Source organism: Dysidea avara, chromosome 7 (genome assembly GCF_963678975.1).
Source record: "Dysidea avara chromosome 7, odDysAvar1.4, whole genome shotgun sequence".
Lineage (NCBI taxonomy): Eukaryota > Metazoa > Porifera > Demospongiae > Dictyoceratida > Dysideidae > Dysidea > Dysidea avara.
The window spans coordinates 30,823,184-30,843,548 of NC_089278.1; the positions used below are offsets into that span (position 1 = coordinate 30,823,184).

Here is a 20,365-nt window from a genome sequence, read left to right on the forward strand (position 1 = left end):
TTTTTGAGCAATAAATGCATTAGCCAGTCCGATGTTTTGTGGTTATATCTCTTCCCTTGTTATATGAATTCAAACTTAACCAGTAAAGTAGGTATTGCATCATTTTCACTTTAGAAAGCATTCATGACATATTTTCAGTTGCATTTCATCAGAAAATAGATGATGCTACATCAAAACACTTACCTTGCTATCAAATAGTATTGTTTAAGTAGGGATTACCCCAAACATGACCAGTAGTACTGTTTAAGTAGGGGTTGCCCAAAAGGTGACACACACCACCTAAAAGTCCACCTTTAAAATCATCCTAGAGACATCGCACACAACTAAAATCACCTTTATGTAATATTAGTCCATCTATAACATCAAATAAAGCATTAAAAACGAGAAAATACTTACAGGTGGCCGGCTATAGAATTAAATTTTAAAAAACACCAAAACTTGGATTTTTATTGTCTGCCAGCCTGCCTGATTACAGTTGCAAGGCTGGAGGCCAAATGAAGCAGCGCATGGCCACCACAATAATTAAGAAACTCATGATCACCAGCGGAATGTACCTGTTGGAGCTCCGACGAGTGTGTGCTCTCTGTCCCTTGCCTTTCCTTTTATCTTCAATCAGGCTGGTCGTCATCTTTTTCATGCAATGAAATCATACCGAGGCATTAATTTTCCATGTCAACATCTCAGATATGTATCATGCAGCAGGGGAAGAAGGGAACACACAGTACATATGTGTGCAACTGAAAATAATAATGCTGTGGCCATTTCAACTCAGTTTCAATTATTGTTACATCTGTTACTCAAGCTGAATCATCTGAAGAAACAGTACACAGAATGCATGTGGAAGAACAGTACATGCACAGAATGTGGAAGAAGAGTACACGCAATGTGTCTACTTACAACATGGCTGTAGCATATAGCTATGGCACAAAAATAATGAAGTGCTTTTAAAGCACAATTACCTATAGTTACATTGAAACTGTGTACTATCGTAACTTAGTTACTTTTCAGACATGTACTAGTTACAAATTACTAGTTACAAAGCATGGTTATACTATATACTAGTCACTGTAAAAGTAACTTAGTTACAAAAGTAACTATAAGTGCTGATCAATAATTATGTCGTCACAAGTCATGCATCCAAGATATGCTATAGCCATGTTAGTTATAATTTTGGTTTACCTATGCCAGAATTGTCATGCGGTAGTTATGCCAGGGGTACTCAATTTATCCTTGACCAAGAAAAATTGAAAAAGTTCAGCTAAGGGCCATGCACATGGTTGCTACCAGTTCTTAAAGAAATGCATGTCATTTAGTGAGAAACTGCCCACATGCATTTTAACCACCATCTCTGGCCCACAGGTACCAGAGGGGACTTGATCCTATTATACAAACTTCTCCACATTATACCCACTCCAATACCATTGACACCATGCAGAGGACACAGCTAGGTTTTATAAGTTATTTAAGTATCACTGACTGAGTGAGTGTACTAGAATTTGTATATAGGTCATTGATTGGAATGCTGGCCTGCATTTGTAGCTAACACTAAGATTCTTTTAATTTGCAATCATCACTGATGATGTGTCAATTTTTGCACTGATCTGGTACACGCTGTTCCTTTACCGGTATATCAGTAAGTATATAGACAGTAGCTACCATGATACCGGTACAGCCCAGAATTACGAAATTGAACAATTGCATGGGCCAGTTCATATAATATAGCCCGGCTGACTGAGGCGCGTCCCGCGTACTTACGTAGCTGCTTGACCGGTTCCAAAACCGGTAGCTAATAATGCAACATTTCCTCGTAGCCAAGGTGGTGGTGATGGAAAGGACGGTTGTGGGCAGTTGAAATGTCCGGTAAGCCAATTGGCAGACTGTGCAAGTGTTCTCGCTGAATAGACGTGTGGCTGTGACAATTTAACTCCTAATTATAACTTAAACTGACAATCGGCATCTCTGTATGCCGTATAGGTATTAATTGAGCCAGAAATAGCTAGTAAATGGCGAATGACTAGCTGCACATACGTGCCTGAGTGTAGGGAGAATAACAGGAACAACGACAATCTTTAAACTAGATCAGTGAACTAGATACCGCCCCCGGGGTTGCCTGAGCGACGCTCTCGGGCCACTATTGTACTCGCTGGCCCAGTCGTGGCGTAGGCTTTAAATATCGCTAATGGGCAGTTGACTATACTACTGCATCAGAAAGTGTTTATGTTGTCTTGACATACCGTACCGTGTAGGATGATGCAATACTTTCTGTGTTTGATGTGGGCAGTCAGTGCCGTGGGTTATACGTAGTCATTTAGTTTTGTTAGGCAATCCAGCCCGATTTCTAAATTTTGGAAAAATGGGCTTTTTATATGCTCAATAGATAGAGTATTGATTGCCGATCTCAGAAATATATAGTTTGTTGTGTTGGAATTAGCTACGTTGGCATGCACAGTGCTTAAAAACTGAAAAACGGTACATTTTTTCTCCGGGCCTCCCCATACATTTTAAAGGGAAAACGGCACAATTGAATCAGGAAGCCATCTAGTAATCTGGACTATCTTGAAACTGCAGTTGCTTCTAGCTGCAAGTTTGTATATGTAATGAGAGTAACTTCAGGTCTTATTGGATCTCAGCAATCTTTGTATGCTTTGTGGTGAGCAAATATGTTTCACCTACTGCACACTTCTCAATACAATGGTGTATACCCATAGGCAAGTGGCTATCTCAAGTTAGTAAAAACATCAAGTTAACAACTTATAAAAAGTAAACAACTAAAGTGGAGGTGGCACAATGATGCAACAATACCTAAGGTGGAGTTGTGGTTTCAATTATTGCATTGTCATGCCAGCTTTGAAGTGGTTTATACTTTGAGCTGATGACACAGCCATCAGAAAATTGCTCTGGAAGCTGACAATCGCTAACCCGAGTGAAGTAACTACGCACTTTAAAGTAAGCACCAGTAACTACCTTCCACCCGGCAGTACGTTTTTAAAAGTTTTAAAGTATTCTACATGAATTACAAGGTTTGAATAAATTATAAGACAACACAAAACTTACTTATATGTAACGCGCACGATAAAACTAAGATTTTCATGATGATCAGCGTGTGGACAAACCCCACAGCGATTTTCATCCTCATTGGAGCTCGGACGACGGAGCAATCCCAAGTTAAACACGAGTTGTTATTTTGTGCCAGGGATCTATTGGGGAAAAAACGGAGAATTTTTAAATTTAAAAATCTCGGATACTGGAATGCCTAGTTTTGTTGAACCATAGATAGTATAGACTCCGTACCGGTACGGAGTCTATGTTTGAACCCATGGCTTTATTTTTTTACATCTACGTTTTCTGTAAAACCGTGGGTACTAACCATTGAATTATAGGTTAGCTAGATTTATCTGATGAACGGTGGTTGCATGTTTAAATAGCTAGTAGTACAGAGTTTCTGCAATCTTGGTTTCTGTCACTGAATAGACTAGTGATGGGTAATGTCAATGGTTGGCAAATGCAGTGCAGGACATGCTAAAGGGTTGGAGTTCTTTAACAGGTTGCATCGGTACACAAATAGAGCAGTCACATACTGCAACAAGAGTCAGGTGTATAATTAATAATCGCCTCCCGACCACATCAGTTTTTGCTCTTCTAGGTGACGGGAAACAAATTAAATAATAATAATAATTCTTTAACTAAAAGCTACATCGACTTGAGGTGAAACTTTTGAATACTCAAAACTTGCCAACTGTGTGGCCAAGTATGTAGCTACTGCTTCGCGCCAAGTGGAGTACTTGCACTTATGTATAGCTATGAAACATTAACTGTTAGGCTCAGTGCCACTATCCATTTGACATCAATGCCTTTTATTTTATTATGGCATGATTGATCCATACTCAAATTTAATAATATTTTTTCTTACACTTGTATACTATCATGTGATAAACCATTGCTTAACTAAGATAATGGTTCATAATGTGTTCTTGATTTATGATGGATCCATAATTTTTGAAACTCTTAATACTTCAAGTGGCATATAAAATTTAAAAGAACTTCCTGAAGCCACAATAACATGCGTAAGATGTCAGCTTTAAAATCTTTCAAATTATTTCGGGCTGCATTGTTACCAGAGTGGTATAAGCCACTGTGCTTCACAAAGAAAGCATGTGTTGTGCCCAGTGTAGTTGTGTCTAGTAATTTATTAAATTGTACAATGAAATGTGTGCCCCAACTACTTATTGCCGACAAGTGAGGTAGCCATTTCATATAGTTTTCTTCTTGTTGCAAAGTTTTACATAAAGACAACAGTATGCAAAGCACATAAACATTTTATCCACTCACTTCATCAGTAGCAGACATAGTGGGAAATTTATGGGTGTTGTGTTGATAGCAAATTAACTGAAGCCATTGATGTAATACCCATGAACTATCATTTTTGTGTTGGAAGTGAAAAGAAATGGGAGACAAATAAGGACCTGCAAAAGTACATCCACGATGCAGTGAGGGTATTTCCTGGCTATACCAAAAGACACGTGTTTTGGTAAAAAATGTGAAGAAATCAGACCTGTAACATTAGCCATTCTGTATTGCACTTTTCCAAAACTAAGTTGCCATCAATTAGTTAGTTAAAAATCATTGGAAGCATTTCAAGTGTATAAGGTTTTGGGTTGTTTTAAAGGCATGTTTACTGTGAAGGTAATACAAGGGGTAAGTAGAACTCTCGGAAAACAGGAATGGGATGGGACAGGGGAATGGGATGGGATTGGACAAATCCCTATTTTGACTCTTTATACTCAAATGGAACATTTATAGGTAGTCAAAATAGGGATTTGTGGTTTACATTACCACCCCAGCGATCCCTTCTTGTTTCGTGGCTTATTTAGCGATCCCTATTTCTTATTTTAAATTTTTAATATGTCTAGTTTGTGTATTTTTTTCCAAATCCATTTGAGGATTATAAGTTAATTGGCACATTATAATTTATAGTGTAGCCTAAGCTAACAGAGATTCCTCAGTTTAAATGGTTAACTCATTAACTAGATATCTTAATGCAACATTAATTTGTAACCTATGATAAAGACTGTATTTTCATTCTGATTTGTACACGCACAAAATAATAAGGTAGGATATATTAATTCCTAGTGTTTCAGCCACCATCATCACACTTTGTGCCATTGCTGAAAACACACTGCTATACGAGCTAGCTGCCTGTCAGAAGAATTACTGATTGTGCACCTATCATACAGGAGACAGTGTTGATGACAGCACAGGAGACTTGAAGAAGAACAAGATGACTTAGGTGTTTATTCTAAAAGAAGGAAAAGAATGAAACTCTATGATACAAGTTATAAGAATGGTATTACAAACTGCATGTTAGTGTTATAATTCCTGTAGAGTCCATTTTTTAAAAAAAGTGAAGAACGATGCATACATCAAGCATGTGCATTACAGGTGTAGAGTTGTCTAGCAGAATAGGTAGTGAAGAGATAGCTATACATTGTAGCTGTAGTGCTATTATTGTAGGGATGATGCTTACAACACCTTTGTATAAATGTACGAGTTGCCCATATGAACATGCAAGGCTACATGCAGTGGCAACCGTGTGAGTTGGTGTTAATCAAGCTAAATAGGAGGAGATGGCTAGGCTTGGCCGAAGTCTTCCTATGCCAGTGTCTGCATGTACAAATCACAATGTCACTATACTAGTAGCCAGTGCAGGGCGTAGCCGGTCTTACACGATTACCAGGGATTTGGCAGTCATACCCATGCAAGACTACTTTAAACTGGCATATTGAGTTCCAATTGCGAGGACTTAGACTGGGCTCTAGCCCTGGAAAGCCTAGGTGTAGCCTTCTAGTAACAGTGTGTAACAAAGTGGAACACCATAGGTATAGTCAGCAAAGTCTGGTTAGCATGCATGTGGTCATGGCTAAATGTTTGCAACTGTCAATGTCACTAGCTGATCAGAGATTGTGCTAGAATATGTACACATGTACAGTAGCTATAGTTACAGTAACATAAGCGCAGTAGCACACAATCCTCCCATATAAGACTGTCAGGCTTCACACTCTGTAAGTTGTTTATGACATGGATACCATATGGGAGGGTTGTTGATGATATGTAGTTAGACCACAAAATATTTTAAATGGTAGGGTTGTAATAAACTAGTCTGGCGCGGCCGCCCCTTTGATTAGAGATTAAGCTCTAATCAAAGGGGCGGCCGCGCCAGACTAGTAATAAACACCCCACCCAACCTTTTTTTGCGTGTGAAAAGCAGCCATGATATCAGCGCTACCATTTATCTTCCACCTATAATGGACAAACAAAGCACTCACTGTGATGGCTAGAAAGAAGAATAAACTGGATGCGCGCTTAAACGGCTTCTCGTAGCGAAGACGGGCAGCTCACTAGAGACCCTATTATGGCGATCTTGTAAGGTAAAAGAGTGCTGCACAACTTCAATCTGCCATCTATTAACGTTACAAAGACTATAGTCGAACAATACGCATCCTTGAGCACACAAAATCCCGTAATTTTGTTCTTCTACGGCTTCTTCCGTATATGGAACAGCTGGCAATGGCGAAGAAGAACTTAGAAATTTATCGAGGTGGAGGCCGGTTAGCGATCTGTGGAGTACGGGTTAATTAATGGGTCATGGACACGCGGAAGGACTCAGTGAGTAAGGCTGTGTAGTTTTTATCGCGAAAAAATGGAAGCCTTGGGCTGTACACGAGTGAAACAAAATAATAATAAGAATAAGAATAATAATATTATGAATAATAATATGAACAATTCGCGTAAAATTCGCAATTTTTGAATGTTTCTAAATTTCGTCTTGACCATTTTTATTGCTATATCACCATTTGTCTGAGTTCAGTGTTTGATAATAAGGCCCCTATTCGGTGATTATTAGTTTCTCATCCACCGCCCGCATCCTTCTACAGCTACCGCATGGTAAGCCATTATTTACTCTGTGCATGCTCAGAAGAACACGTGATTCCAAACTCTTATAATTTTTTGTTGGTGAACGCTACAATGCGCTATATATCGCCAGGAGAACTGTTGTTTCCTTAGCAAATTGCTGCAGTGCCATTTGCAATCGTGTTCTATCGACTTCGCTTTCAGTTGTCTGTCGAAAAACAGTTGGCGATCACGAAAAGTAGAATCAGCTAGTAAAGGAAATGTTTGTAGTAAGAAAGAAAGACAATGGACAAGGTCTGTACATCAGTGTGAAAATAATGGCATAATGGTAATAGCCCGCATCATAATAATTAGAAAGGCTGGATGAGAAACTAATAATCACCAAATAGGGGCCTAAGCCATCTGAGTGTTGTTTTGTGCTCGAGTCTGCTTTCTAAGGCTGATTTTAGGTGACTGCTCTGTTAGGATTTTCAAAAATTCCACTGCGATCCCTATTATGAACCCACTATCGTGGTTCATGATTAGGCTGAGGTGGTTCCAATGAGGAGACTAAGGACAACATGAACAGTCATATGGGGATTCCTCTACAGCTTGACAAGCATATATACTGCTGCATACTCTGATCCATCATATATTGTTCAAGAGAAGTAAAAGCACAAGCATATCTTACCATGGTAAGACCCCAAATGGAGTTTGCCTCAGTTGTTTGGGACCCCTGTTATAATGTTGATGTAGACAAATTGGAAAAAATCCAGCGTAGAGCAGCCAGGTGGGTCATCAGTGATTACAACAGAACTAGCTCCGTGACACAAATATTAAATCAACTATCCTGGCCTACCCTACGGACACGACGAAAGATATCTAGACTGCAACTGTTCCACAAAATCCTCCATCAAGACATATCCCTATCAATTCCCCCATATTATCAATCTGTAGAGAGACAAACAAGACACTATCATCCCTTGCATTTTATCCTGCCCACACCATCAACAACATCTTATCAACAATCATTTTACTCAAGATCAATCAAAGAATGGAATGAACTGCCTGTATTTATTATAGAGATGACAAACTATGATGAGTTTACAACTAACTTGATATCACGCTTTACAAACAATCAACACCACATTAGTTAGTATATAATTGTACCTAATCCTGTGATTCCTTTTCTTTTTCCTGGGCACACCAGCTGTGCTGACTGCCCAGTAATCATAAATAAATAAATAAAATAAAAAAAAACTAATTCTTGTTGACTAATGTCTTTAGACAAGCATAACTTGATAATGGCTAAGGATACGGGCTTGATTTTTTCACTGTTTGACATCACTTCAGCCTGACAGGTGCCTTTTGGCATACCGCAGTACGTACAATGCATGCTTCATGGACTTACCTATGTCTTCATTTGTGCCCCATTTATCTTCGCTGACAGAGCAAGAGGTAGATTTTTGATAGCGTCGCATGATGGCTTCTTTACGTTTGATGGGAATTATCTGAGTTTGCCGTTGTGACTGCAGAGGTCCTTCTCTTAGTGTTCTTTGTTTTTAATAAAATCTTCATTTGCTGCCATTGTATATATCTACTCACCAAACCCACAAAATAAATTGCATCTGGGCTTACTATAGCTAATGTTAGTTATATACTAATAGTTATCTAGCTAATTTATACACTGATAGTTATGTAGCTAGTTGGATATCAATGTTTAGGATAGATATATCTAGCTACTTAGCTATGTACTGAATCATTATTTATAGTCACCACCAATGATTCTACCTATTGACTCTTTACTTCTTGGCATTTGTCCTTAACGTAGTCTTGGAAAGCTTTTGCAGATTATTAAACTAGAAACTATTAACTTACTAAACAATGGGCATTAATTAGAAATTAAAATTTGGGGGTGTAGTCCTCAGTTAAGTGAAAAGTGATCGTATCAGTGATGAGCATTGGTGAGTATAATTCATTCTATGAGGTGGTTTACTTGTAGTTAAGGAAGAATCATTGTAATACTAGCTAATAGCTATAGTTGCCTAATGGCTGTGACAGCTGTTCTGAAGCAAGCCAACCCCAAAGGGGTTTCCAGAAACCTTGGAAACCCCCTAAAACCTTCCCTGATTTACTTGTAATTCATTCATGCACACACTATCTATGAATAGTCGTATAAGTAGTTTTAATTGCTTTTCATGCTACACTGCAGGATGGGCGAGTCCTGTAGACCTTCAGCTTTGCTGACAATCCAGCATTGTTATTGCAGCTAGCTACCAAATGAATTTAAAAAGAGAGAGAGAGTGAGACATGTCTTATTTTGTTAAGACAATATGGTACAACATAAGTACAGGGGTATAGACTCAGCAGTGGCGGATATAGGATTTTGAAAACGAGGTTTCTGAAATTTAAAAAAAATATCTAGTTGCAAAAAAGGCATCCAAGAATAAACTAACTGTAGGGGAAAAGTGATTAAGTCATAGCTGTGATTGCTCTATTAGAGTAGACCTTTGACTGCTCTATTAGAGTAATTCAATCATTTTTATGCATTGGCAGGTGGAAAGTAGAGTGAAGTTGAAGGTATTATATGCTACTGAAACACAGATGTATAATAGTATTTTGCTATGATGCATGTCAATGCAGTACACAGTTAGACTGCCACTGATGTCAAGAGGGGGTTTCTGTTGAAACCTCAGAAACTCATCTAGGTCTGCCACTGCTGTATGTGTAAATTATTTACTTGTAGCAAGGGCCTTATAATTGTTCATATAGTATATGTATCAAATGTTCCTTTTATTGCAATGAATTTTCCATGAGTACTGTCTGAAGCTTAGTTTTCACTTCCCTGTATATATATATATATATATATATATATATATACAGATATGTCTGTAGGTACTTGCTGTTATGATTGTGCTTAATATAGCCACCTACCAGTATTAAATTATAAAGAGTACATAATATTTATATGGGCCCCATATAAATATTATGTACTCTTGCTACCATAAAGTCTCAAAAACAGGTTGTACAACACCATAATTGTAACAGTTTGTGTTAATCCATCTGCTTTCTATGTAAAATGGTGTACTACTGTGTAATTGGATATGTGATGCACTAATACCAGTTTACTTCAAGCTGTGAAAAAAGAGTGCAGTCAACAAAAGCAGACTAGTGTGAAAAAGATGTGCTATCGAAAGGTGGTGGCCAAGAAATGGCTGTAGTGATATTAATGTCAATGAATTCATAATGTTACAAATTAAGTGACACTAATATATCACTTCAGCCATTTCTTAGATGCCACCCTTTGATATCACTTCTTTTTCACACTAGTCTGCTTTTGATGGCCACCATGTTTCTCACAGCTTGGCTATTTTGGATTAATTTTTGTAATTGTGTACACAAGCCTAAATATGACCTATGACTGACTTGAGACTTGCTGTTTACTTGTCCCTTCAGGAACAAGAGAAAACAGATCACTTAATGCATTTTGTATGTTTATTTGGATATCATTTGTAATTGAAGTTGCAGCTGGGCTCTTACCGTATTTGACCGGTTAATAGCCACAGCTACCATAACTTTCAGCAAGGAAAACCATGCGGCTACTATCTGAGGGCAGCTACTATGGATTTGTGTGGCAGTAGTTTGTGGAATTTATCTGGATTTACAAATGACTGACCTTGTTTAGTCATCCTTCTAAACTGTTGTTCATTTTAACGTCTCTCAAAAATGCTATTTCTTGGCTTAAAACAACTTCTTTGCCTAGCTTCTGCTTCAAACATTTCCAGTTAACACTTGTATCAGTATATTCAGATACAAGCCATGGCTCTGATCCGAGGGTGGCTCTTATGGCAATAATTCTAGAGGTTACTATCTGGGATGGCTATTATACAAGTCATACTATTAACCGGTCAAATATGGTATTTACTGCTTAAAACACTTCTGCAAATGTGTATGGATAATTATAGGGCATGTTGAGTACTAATGTGTAGCACAACACAAAGCTGGGTACTGTATTACACTGAGACATCCCTTGAGTGCTGTACCCACCCCACTCCTACATGCTGGCTCAAGCATAGGCAATTCTTTTAGGATATAATATTGTATTTTCTAGTTGTCTTCTTAGTAGCATTCATCTTGAGTCAGTTTTCCTAGTTGTAGAACAAATAGTTGGACTAGTTTAGTGATCTACAAAGTTATACATGTGATCTAACATGCTGTCTGAGTGGAGTTGCTTTCATTAGTATCAGAATGCAGCACAATAATTCTCACTCCATAAACATCAGAATATTGATTGGTGGAAATATGTATTGGTGTATATATCACATGGAAAGCTTGTTGATATAATAGTGATTTTTATTTGTGTTTTGTTTCTACAGGAAATAATGAAGGCATCATCTATAGTGGTCAAGAAGAACATGACTGTAAAGAAATGGAAGGCAATCCCCAATCCAATGTTATTATACCATACAGCAAATACCATTATTACTACAAAAATTTTATAGTATTTAGTGCTGCAGTAGTGTTGTCATACACAGCGGCTTATGCTTCTCTTAATCTCCTTACTACCATTGCTGGCCAAGCACTTGGATTTACTTCATTAACTGTTTTTGCTTTTGTTGCATTCGTGGTAACATTTTTTACACTACCGCTACTTCGATCTTTTGGGGCACAAAGAATGTTAATAGTTACTCATATTGCCTTCTTTCTGTTTGTTGTCTGCCAATTCTATGTGTCATATATTACTCTTATTCCAGCTGCAGTTTTTGTTGGTTTAGCAACAACGTTCTTTTGGATTTGTGGTGTTACATATCTGAACAAAATAGCAGTTGACTATGGTGATGAATATGGCATTTGTCATGAGAAAATGATGAGTTTTGCAAATGGAATTGCCATGGGTTGTTACACTGGTGGTGCCTTACTGGGAAGTGCTTTGTCTTCGTCAATACTACTACCATCTGGTTTGGATGAACAGTCTGTGGCTGTTGGAAATGAAAGCTGCAACTTGGAACAAAGTACTGACCACATTGATCCATACAATAAGTATTTGATGATATTACGTGGAGTACTGCTACTCTGTGCTTTGATTGCGTCAATCATTGCTGTGTTGTTTTTAGACAAATTAAAGGGTGAACATGTGAAGTCTACTTGGAGAAACATCTTGTTTGAACTTAAACGAAGTAACATTGAGTTTTTCACTACTATTTTATTAAAGAAGACATACATTTTGTTAGGATTTCCACTGGTCATGACTACTGCAGTAGTGGAATCTTTTACATTTGGAAGTTTTGCAAAGGTACTACACGTAAAATGATTGGCAGTTTTTTCTTCACTAGTGTAGCATAGATTTTAATATGGCTAAAGGTGAGCATTACAGGTGGCTGTAAACCTTGCTTGAACACCCCACTCCTGCTATATGCTTTACTGAAGGCTGACATTTGTATATCCGACTTGTAAGAACAATCAAAAAAGGGTGCGGCCTTCAAAATCCTGGGTGAAAAAAGTTGTGAAATCAAAGGTGGCACCCAAGAAATGATGTTAATGTTAATAAAATTATAGCAGCCATTATTAACTTTCCATGACCTAAAAGTGGTATTATTAGTTCCAATGGCCAATGATTCAAGCCACAGATTTATGACATTGGTATGTGCAACATGATGCTATTTATTTGATGCTATTTATTTTGTGCCATTATTTTCTCTGCATGTGCATGAACATTAAATCAGTAAAAGCTACATAATAGCTTATATGCTTATACTTTTATACACATGTATTTATACATTTCAGACCTACATTTCTGAATGTATTGGTGTTCACATGGTTGGATATGCTACCATGGTGTATGCTCTATCTGCTACCACATCATGCTTCCTAACTGGTAAAATATACCTTTCATGCTCACCCAGATATGTGGTGGCTATTATTACTACAATACTAAAGTTATCTCTATCTATATTCCTGGTTGTATGGGAGAAACAACCCAGCCATCTGTTTGTATTTGTATTTATTGCACTCTGGGGTACCACCGATGGACAGTACATCACCTTTGCTTCAAGTTAGTTACCCATGACTGCATTTAAATAATGTGATTATTGATTCTTTGGTATATATTTGTAGGCTATGTTGGACACATGCTGCACAAAGAGATAGACATTGCCTACATGTGTTATACTATTTTGTTTACATTGGGGTATTTTGTTAGCTTTGCATCAGGGGTTTTTCTGGATACAAAAGAAATAGTATATCTGAATGGAGGACTCATGATCATTAGCCTGCCAATTTATTTATTAGCTGAATTGATTCATCACCATTATTATCACGCAGAATCAGACCTAGAGGTATGACAACCACATAAATTGTTGAGGTTGCAATAAAAGTGATGTAGCTATGTGTTACAGTAATAATTTGGAGTATTGTTTTGTTAGAATTTTTAAAAAATTGTGACCTGATTTTACACAACCGATCCAAATTGCACATTAGGCAAAATCAAACTGACACCACCAGAGGATGCTACACTATTGTACTATTGGTCAGCATTACTCAAACTATTTGAGGCTGATTTTAAGGGACAACTTTTCTGGGTGGTGTGGAGAGCTCAAATGGCGGTTTATGGTCTTGTGATGGACCTGGCTTGACAAGAATCAGTGTTATACTGGTGGATGGCCTGCCAAACGTTTTTGGGTTTGATTTTGCTGTATATCAGCTACTAAGAAATCAGCACTGCGTATCTGGACTTCAGTCGTGATCTGCCTCCATTTTGAAGTCTATCGTTTGCCCACTCCATTGCCCCTCACTCTCTGCCCCTTTGTGAGTACTAGTGATACTACTTTGCTCATCCAGCTGCATATCTTATTCGATGGAAAACTCTACAAGCAGCTACGAGTACTGGAAGTGGTCTGAAAGGTAATAAACTGATACATCACTTCTGTAAATTTTATACATGTGCTTACTATCCTTGGCAAGTTATACTGACTTGAATTCTTTAAAATTGTTTATCTTAAAACTTCTAATGTGCAATTTGGATCGTTTTCCCAAAATCCAGTCACAATTATTGTGAGAAGTTATTTTTTGTTGTGATTGGCAAGAGTTAAACACTCATTTTTGCCAGCCACAATCTGTGATTGAAATTCTCTGCCAGCTAATGTAGTTACCTCTTCTAGTTTAGATAAATTTACTGACAAACTGAACAATTTGTACATGCACACACACACACTCATTTATGAGGTTCTGTGCATAATAAATAAATAAATAAATAAAGAGTTTACTGGTATACATCATGCAGCAGACCTTCTTTTATACTGAAGACCAGCAATATGACTGGTTTATAAAACACCATAGAGTGAGCTTTGTAGTGTTTGATTAGTCACTGGGATTAAAAGGCATTGCATAATCTTGCTTTTAATTTGTACTCTTAATTACATTTAAATGAAAACAATTAGACAGCACAACAGAAATCATTTGAGGGCTCATTCATATGTAGTATAAGTAGTGTAAGTACGCAACGTATAAAACTATTGCAGTGATTTGGTTGTGGACAAATATACGTCATGATAATAGACATTTTGAAAGTACATAGCTTCTTCTGATTTATTGGGGAACCTTAATAATTAACACTTGTGACTGAATTTTTTAGAGAACAAAAGTCAATGTTCATATGGCTATACAAAAGAAGCTAGTTTTGTATTAAAAAGCAATTGCTCAATTATCCAGACAGGCTATTTATTACAACCATAATTCAGTTATTCAAATATAAATACACGTACATGTTTCAAAACAATGGGAGAAAAATATAAACACAATTTTTGTTACTCACTAGTCACACACTCCAGTTAATAAATCCAGAGGTTCACATGCTCGTGAAGTGTTAGAAAGTTGTTTTTGTACGTGGACAAGTTTCCAAGATGTGTATGTTTATTAATATTGTGCTGACAGGATCATTATTTACTGATGTTCCTTTTTCAATGGATACACCTTTATTCTCAAACATGGAAGCAGATATTAGTTAATTTTTTTATAGCAAACAATTAAGCCAAGTTTCACCTCTGTATGTTAATACATCTGCAAGTTAGCGTAAGCGACCGCTTATCGGCCGGTACTTATTATCAACCAGTGCAAATCCAGTAATCGATCTATAATATTATTGGTCTGTGACATGCACTCAATTTATCTCCCAGTGCTTATAACCACACCACGTAACATAATTATAAGGACATTGGGGACAAAAAAACTAGAAGGACAATGGATTTTGATGTTGAAAACAGGGACCTGCTGAGCATTTCCCATTGTAAGTTATAGGCCTGTATACCAAACTTGGTTTATATATAATCGGTTGCAAGTGTTTATTAAGTACCATTTCTTGATAGTTTATATACAAACTAGTATTATTATTGTTAATGTAGAAATAGAATAAGGAATCCAGCAACAAAAAGTATAGCTATCTGGCAAAATCCTTATATTGGCAAATTATCACAATTCGTTCTGTAGTGAACAGATTATTATAAGTGCAGCTACCTATACAGTAGCATAAAAGCTTCAAATAATTTTGCGTACATATGCAGTCCTGTAAGGAAAAAGTCTCAGTATGGTTTCCTTGTTTGAAGATAAATGACAACCAGAAAGATTGGACATAAAAGGCGTGGAAGAGACAGACTCTAAAAGTACATGCCACATGTAAGATTGTTATTGTGGCATAAAACTGTGGTTCAATGTTTAGCTTGTTGTGAGACCAAGCTTTGACTTTGGCAATTATAAAAAGCAAGATTGGGTAAGATTTATATAAGTCTTCATAACTTTGGATATACATTAAGACTCTACATAAATCTTCAGTGTGTTTCATCATTCAGAATAATTCAATGGCAGCGTTTTAGTGGGAACCCTTTATTTAGGGGAGGTATTGATCATTGATTTCCTATATGCTCTCTCAAGCATTTTGCAGGCTAATAGCCTGCAATGGGCAAAGCCACCCAAGCCCAACACAACTCCATTCATTTAATAAGCATACCTTAAGCAATTCGATTATGGGAGGTACCATTTAACGTTGCAGCTACATTTGTCAGGATGAATGGAGAAGTCCACAGAAAATTCTGTTTAGAGCTCATTTGTTTTCTAGACAGTTTTAAGGATGTTTCGCGAAATAAAATATACTATAAATGGACTGAACCAAAGACCTATAGATGGGCAACTCTCCTTGTAGAATGGTTATTTTGCATTATTTGTAATGTGGGTGTGGTCCGTATGCAAAACCATGAATGGTCTCTTACACTGCTGTTGCACCATAAACAGGGACATTGGAAACAGCTGAAATAGAAAACTGAAACTGAAAAACTAGAATTGGTCAAAACTTCATATTAACAGGTAACTGTTAACAAAGACCACCTCTGTAATAAGACCACCTGTATAATAAGACCGCCTCTAATAAAACCACCTCATTATAGTAGTTATGTTAAGTAGGTCCAACAAATATGGCCAAGGTGTACTTATAATGTAATAAAGTATCAATCAATCAATCAATCAATCAGACAGTACTTAAAAGTTAAAATGACAGCTGCAGGGTTGTACAAAAGAATATACTATCTTACCGTGCCAAGACCTAAAGTCCATGGTCATGTCACAAATGCATGAAAATGGAGCAATTGCATACATAATTTACTCCACTGATACTGGAATTGATAATGGATTTCTCATGAATTGTGCATGATTTAAGAGTTGCATAGTTAAATTATTAATGATCTTGGACTTTGTGTCTTGGTAATAGTTAGATAGGTGTCTTCGACGATTTAAAAACCATGTCAATAATTACCTGCGCCTCGGTAATTATTGATGTCACCTCAGGTTTTTAATCTTCAAAGATGCCTATTATGAGTGCCTAACTATTATCAAGACATAAAGTCCAAGATCATTAATGTTGATTTTGTAACTATGCAACTCCTAAATCATGCACAATTCATGAGAAATCCATTATCAAATCTAATATCAGCGGAGTAAATTGTGCATGCAATTGCTCCATTTTCATTTGTGACATGACCATGGACTTTAGGTGTTGACGCAGTAAGATAGTATATCCTTTTGTACAACCCTGCAGCTGTCATTTTAACTTTTAAGTACTAACTGATTGATTGATTGATACTTTATTACATTATGAGTACACCTTGGCCATATTTGTTGGATCTACTTGACATAACTACTATAATGAGTAGAGTTGTACCGATTCCCACTTTTTAGGGAAAACCGATATCCGATATATTTTTACCCTGTTTTACCGATAGTTAACCGATACCCGATTGTAGGTCTCTACAATTATACTTGTGCTCATTCCATTAAAAGTAGAGCTAGTAAAGCCAATTCTGTGAAATTATACACTCAAAGTTGCTAGTCAGACAAGTGGGCTAGGGCCTGAACCATCACTGTTTATCTTTGCGGTTACCACAAAACATAAACAAATTACCCAAGTACATACCAGAGCCTTTGACACTAGCCCTCCAGTGGTACTGCAGCTGCTGAAGCTGAAAAGACGAATAATCTGCTGGCCACAGCCCATTACAACCGATTTCCGATTATGGTAAAAACAGCTAATTATCGGCTTCTACCGATTACCGATTACCGATCCGATTATCGGTACAACTCTAATAATGAGGTGGTTTTATTAGAGGCGGTCTTATTTTACAGGTAGTCATATTACAGAGGTGGTCTTTGTTAAGAGGTACAGTACCTGTTAATATGAACTTTTGACCAATTTTAGTTTTTTGGTTTCAGTTTTCCATTTTAGTTGTTTCCAATGTCCCCCATAACATACCTAGTAAGCCAACAACATGTGACAACTCTTCGTCACTGTAACCACTCAAGCCATGTCTTCAAACTGTATTATTAATGTACCTGTTCTTCATAATGCCATGATGCCATGGCACATGCAATGGCAGAAACTGATCAGTTTCAATTATTGAAGCAGCGATAAGATGTGAGCTACGATTTCTTTGGCTTTTTGACAGAAACATGTTCAATCTTCTGCACTTATGTACATGATGATTTTAAAACTGCATCTAATTTAATCCCACAATGACTCACCATGCCCTTGAATCTTCATGTTACTACTAAACCTGGGCTTTGCCTCGGTTTTTAAATTCATGAAGATCCTTGTGCTAGGTCTCTAACCTATACACTGAATGATATAGATTTATTTAATTGCTCATCTGGCTATCCATTTTCTCCAGTATAATTATATGTACTACTTAGCTGAAACTTCATCTCTATAACCAGATAATAGTGCAGAAAAAAAAACAAAATGTGTGAACATTGATAGTTTTCAAAATTCAGTCACATTTATTTTGGGGTGATTGGTTATACAACTTACTTTTATTCTTCTATTGCTTTGTTCTTTTAATACAGAATAATGATGATCATGACACTAACGAGAGGCCGGGCAGACTGATGATGAAGACTATTACTGTATTCAAGGAAACTGCTGTTTAAACCTGTGAATCTAGTGTTGTTTTGTACATGTCTTGTACATATACCCAACAGTGCTGAATGAAGTGTATAAGCGTAATGTATACTCTGTCTTTAATTGCATTAATATTTTTCTGTTCTAGTGACAGTTAAAAAATCCCAAAAAATATTCACAATACTTTTGTTTGCTGGGAGTAGTATACCTAATTCACTGCTGATATAATTTCAGCTTTGTGGAAGCCAGAAGGTGTTAAGGTTAAGCCATGTCAATGGATTTGGGGCCAGGGTGGTATTATCATAAGGACGGATCTTTTTAAATTCTACACTAGACATCAAGGAAAATAACATGTGACCAAATTTTGGGAAATCACCCATATGGGCGCATTTGGCACCTAAAATATTTAATGAAATTCAGTCACATAAAAGGGTTAACATGTTACCAGGTTATGCTTTGTGCATGTGTTGTATGGCAGAAATGTGTCCAATAAATTGCTACAAAATTCAGTGGTATTTTAATTTAGTACTGACTGATTCCTTCAGACAAGTGTAACTCGACAACAGTTAAGGCTATGGTATAACTTGATTTTTTCATTTGTCCGACATTGCTTCAGCCCGACAGATGCCTTTTGGTATTACCATGGTGATGCATGCTTCATGGACTTACCTGTGTCCTTCTTTGTGTGTCCCATTCGTTATCTTTGCTAACTACACAAGGTGTTGATACATAGTACCAGAGTGCCACATGATGGCTTCCTTACATTTGTAATGGGAATCATCTGAGTTTGCTGTTGTGACTGGATTGGTCACAGAGGTCCTTCTCATGGCCTTTGGTGTGTTTACGCCTTAAAGTAACGTAAGCATGTGCTTATGTAACATTCCCTTCAGTACACTGAGCCCATGCATGCATAGGTAACAGCTTCACATTAGTTTTATTACAATGAGAGCAGTTCCAAAATCTCGATCTGACAACCAACTCAGAGCTCGAGCCCATTGATATCAGAACATACTACGAGTAGAAATTATCTGCCGGCTCCGGCACTCAATAGACTAGCATTACTGTGACAGCTAGTACTTTACTTGATACCTACCCTGTTCACTTGGTACGATCTCATCATCACTGCACAATAGCTTCAACGTCTGCTTTATTTCTGTTTCTAAGTGAACCCACAATCGATGTTGTACAAATGAAGTGCTCATAACACGAATGTCATCCCGGCAAAACCGGTTTCAAAGCCAGCATGGTTCCAGGATTTGCTAGTAATATGTGATAAAGTGTCAGTGGTGTTGCATCATGCAACTCCCAGCTATACTCCACTTCTTGTCACCAGTATAACGGCTACTGGTCTAAACTTAGAGATCACTGAAGTCATTTATCATAACCAGGGCTCAACACTGTGACGGCTCACACTCGAGGCCCGCTCACACTACAAGGAACACCAAGCCAGGCCAGGTTGTCGCTGACAGTGAAGTGAAAGAACTCAGGTACTACGGTGACCGTACGGTGAAGCATGTATAGGCAGGATTTTATTATTATTTATTTTTATTCTCTCCTATACCACCCCCAGCACAAAAGGCATGTGTGCTGGACGCAACTGAAACAACAATAATGGGGACAATTAAAAGTCCCTAGGGCCACTTACAAGGCCCAGTTCCGGGGAAGCATCAGATGCTCTGTAACTGAGAGAGATGGAACGGCTTCCCCGGATGCTCATAGTTGCAGATCTTAAAAGAGAAAAGGACAACAAACAATGAAGCCATGCAAGAGTGCTGCTGTAGGTCACGGTGTTACGTTTGGAAAGTAACTCGGCTAAACGGCGATAAAAAGTGACTGCTTCCCTGCCCATATCCCAGTTGTTGAGAAAACTAAAGGAGTGAAAGATGCCAACTCCACCTCACGGACACGGTCACCATACTCCTTCTGTTGCTCATGACATCTATATACAGATGGAATAGAAGTATTGCGGTAGCTCTGTGCATTTGCATAGGCAGGATGGTGCAGGCCCGAATATTGGCCGCGGTTTCAGTATTATTACTATTC

General features: G+C 37.5%; 1 protein-coding gene across 1 annotated transcript; it reads left to right on the top strand.

Moving 5' to 3' along the window:
- Positions 1-1,733: 1,733 nt before the first annotated feature.
- On the top strand, positions 1,734-18,471 carry LOC136260835 (protein unc-93 homolog A-like). Its single transcript, XM_066054712.1, has 5 exons — positions 1,734-1,860; positions 11,265-12,181; positions 12,673-12,940; positions 13,003-13,223; positions 18,268-18,471. Exons 1-5 carry the CDS (start codon positions 1,854-1,856, stop codon positions 18,349-18,351), a joined length of 1,497 nt encoding a protein of 498 aa, XP_065910784.1. The 5' UTR covers positions 1,734-1,853; the 3' UTR covers positions 18,352-18,471.
- The last annotated feature ends 1,894 nt before the right edge of the window (positions 18,472-20,365 follow it).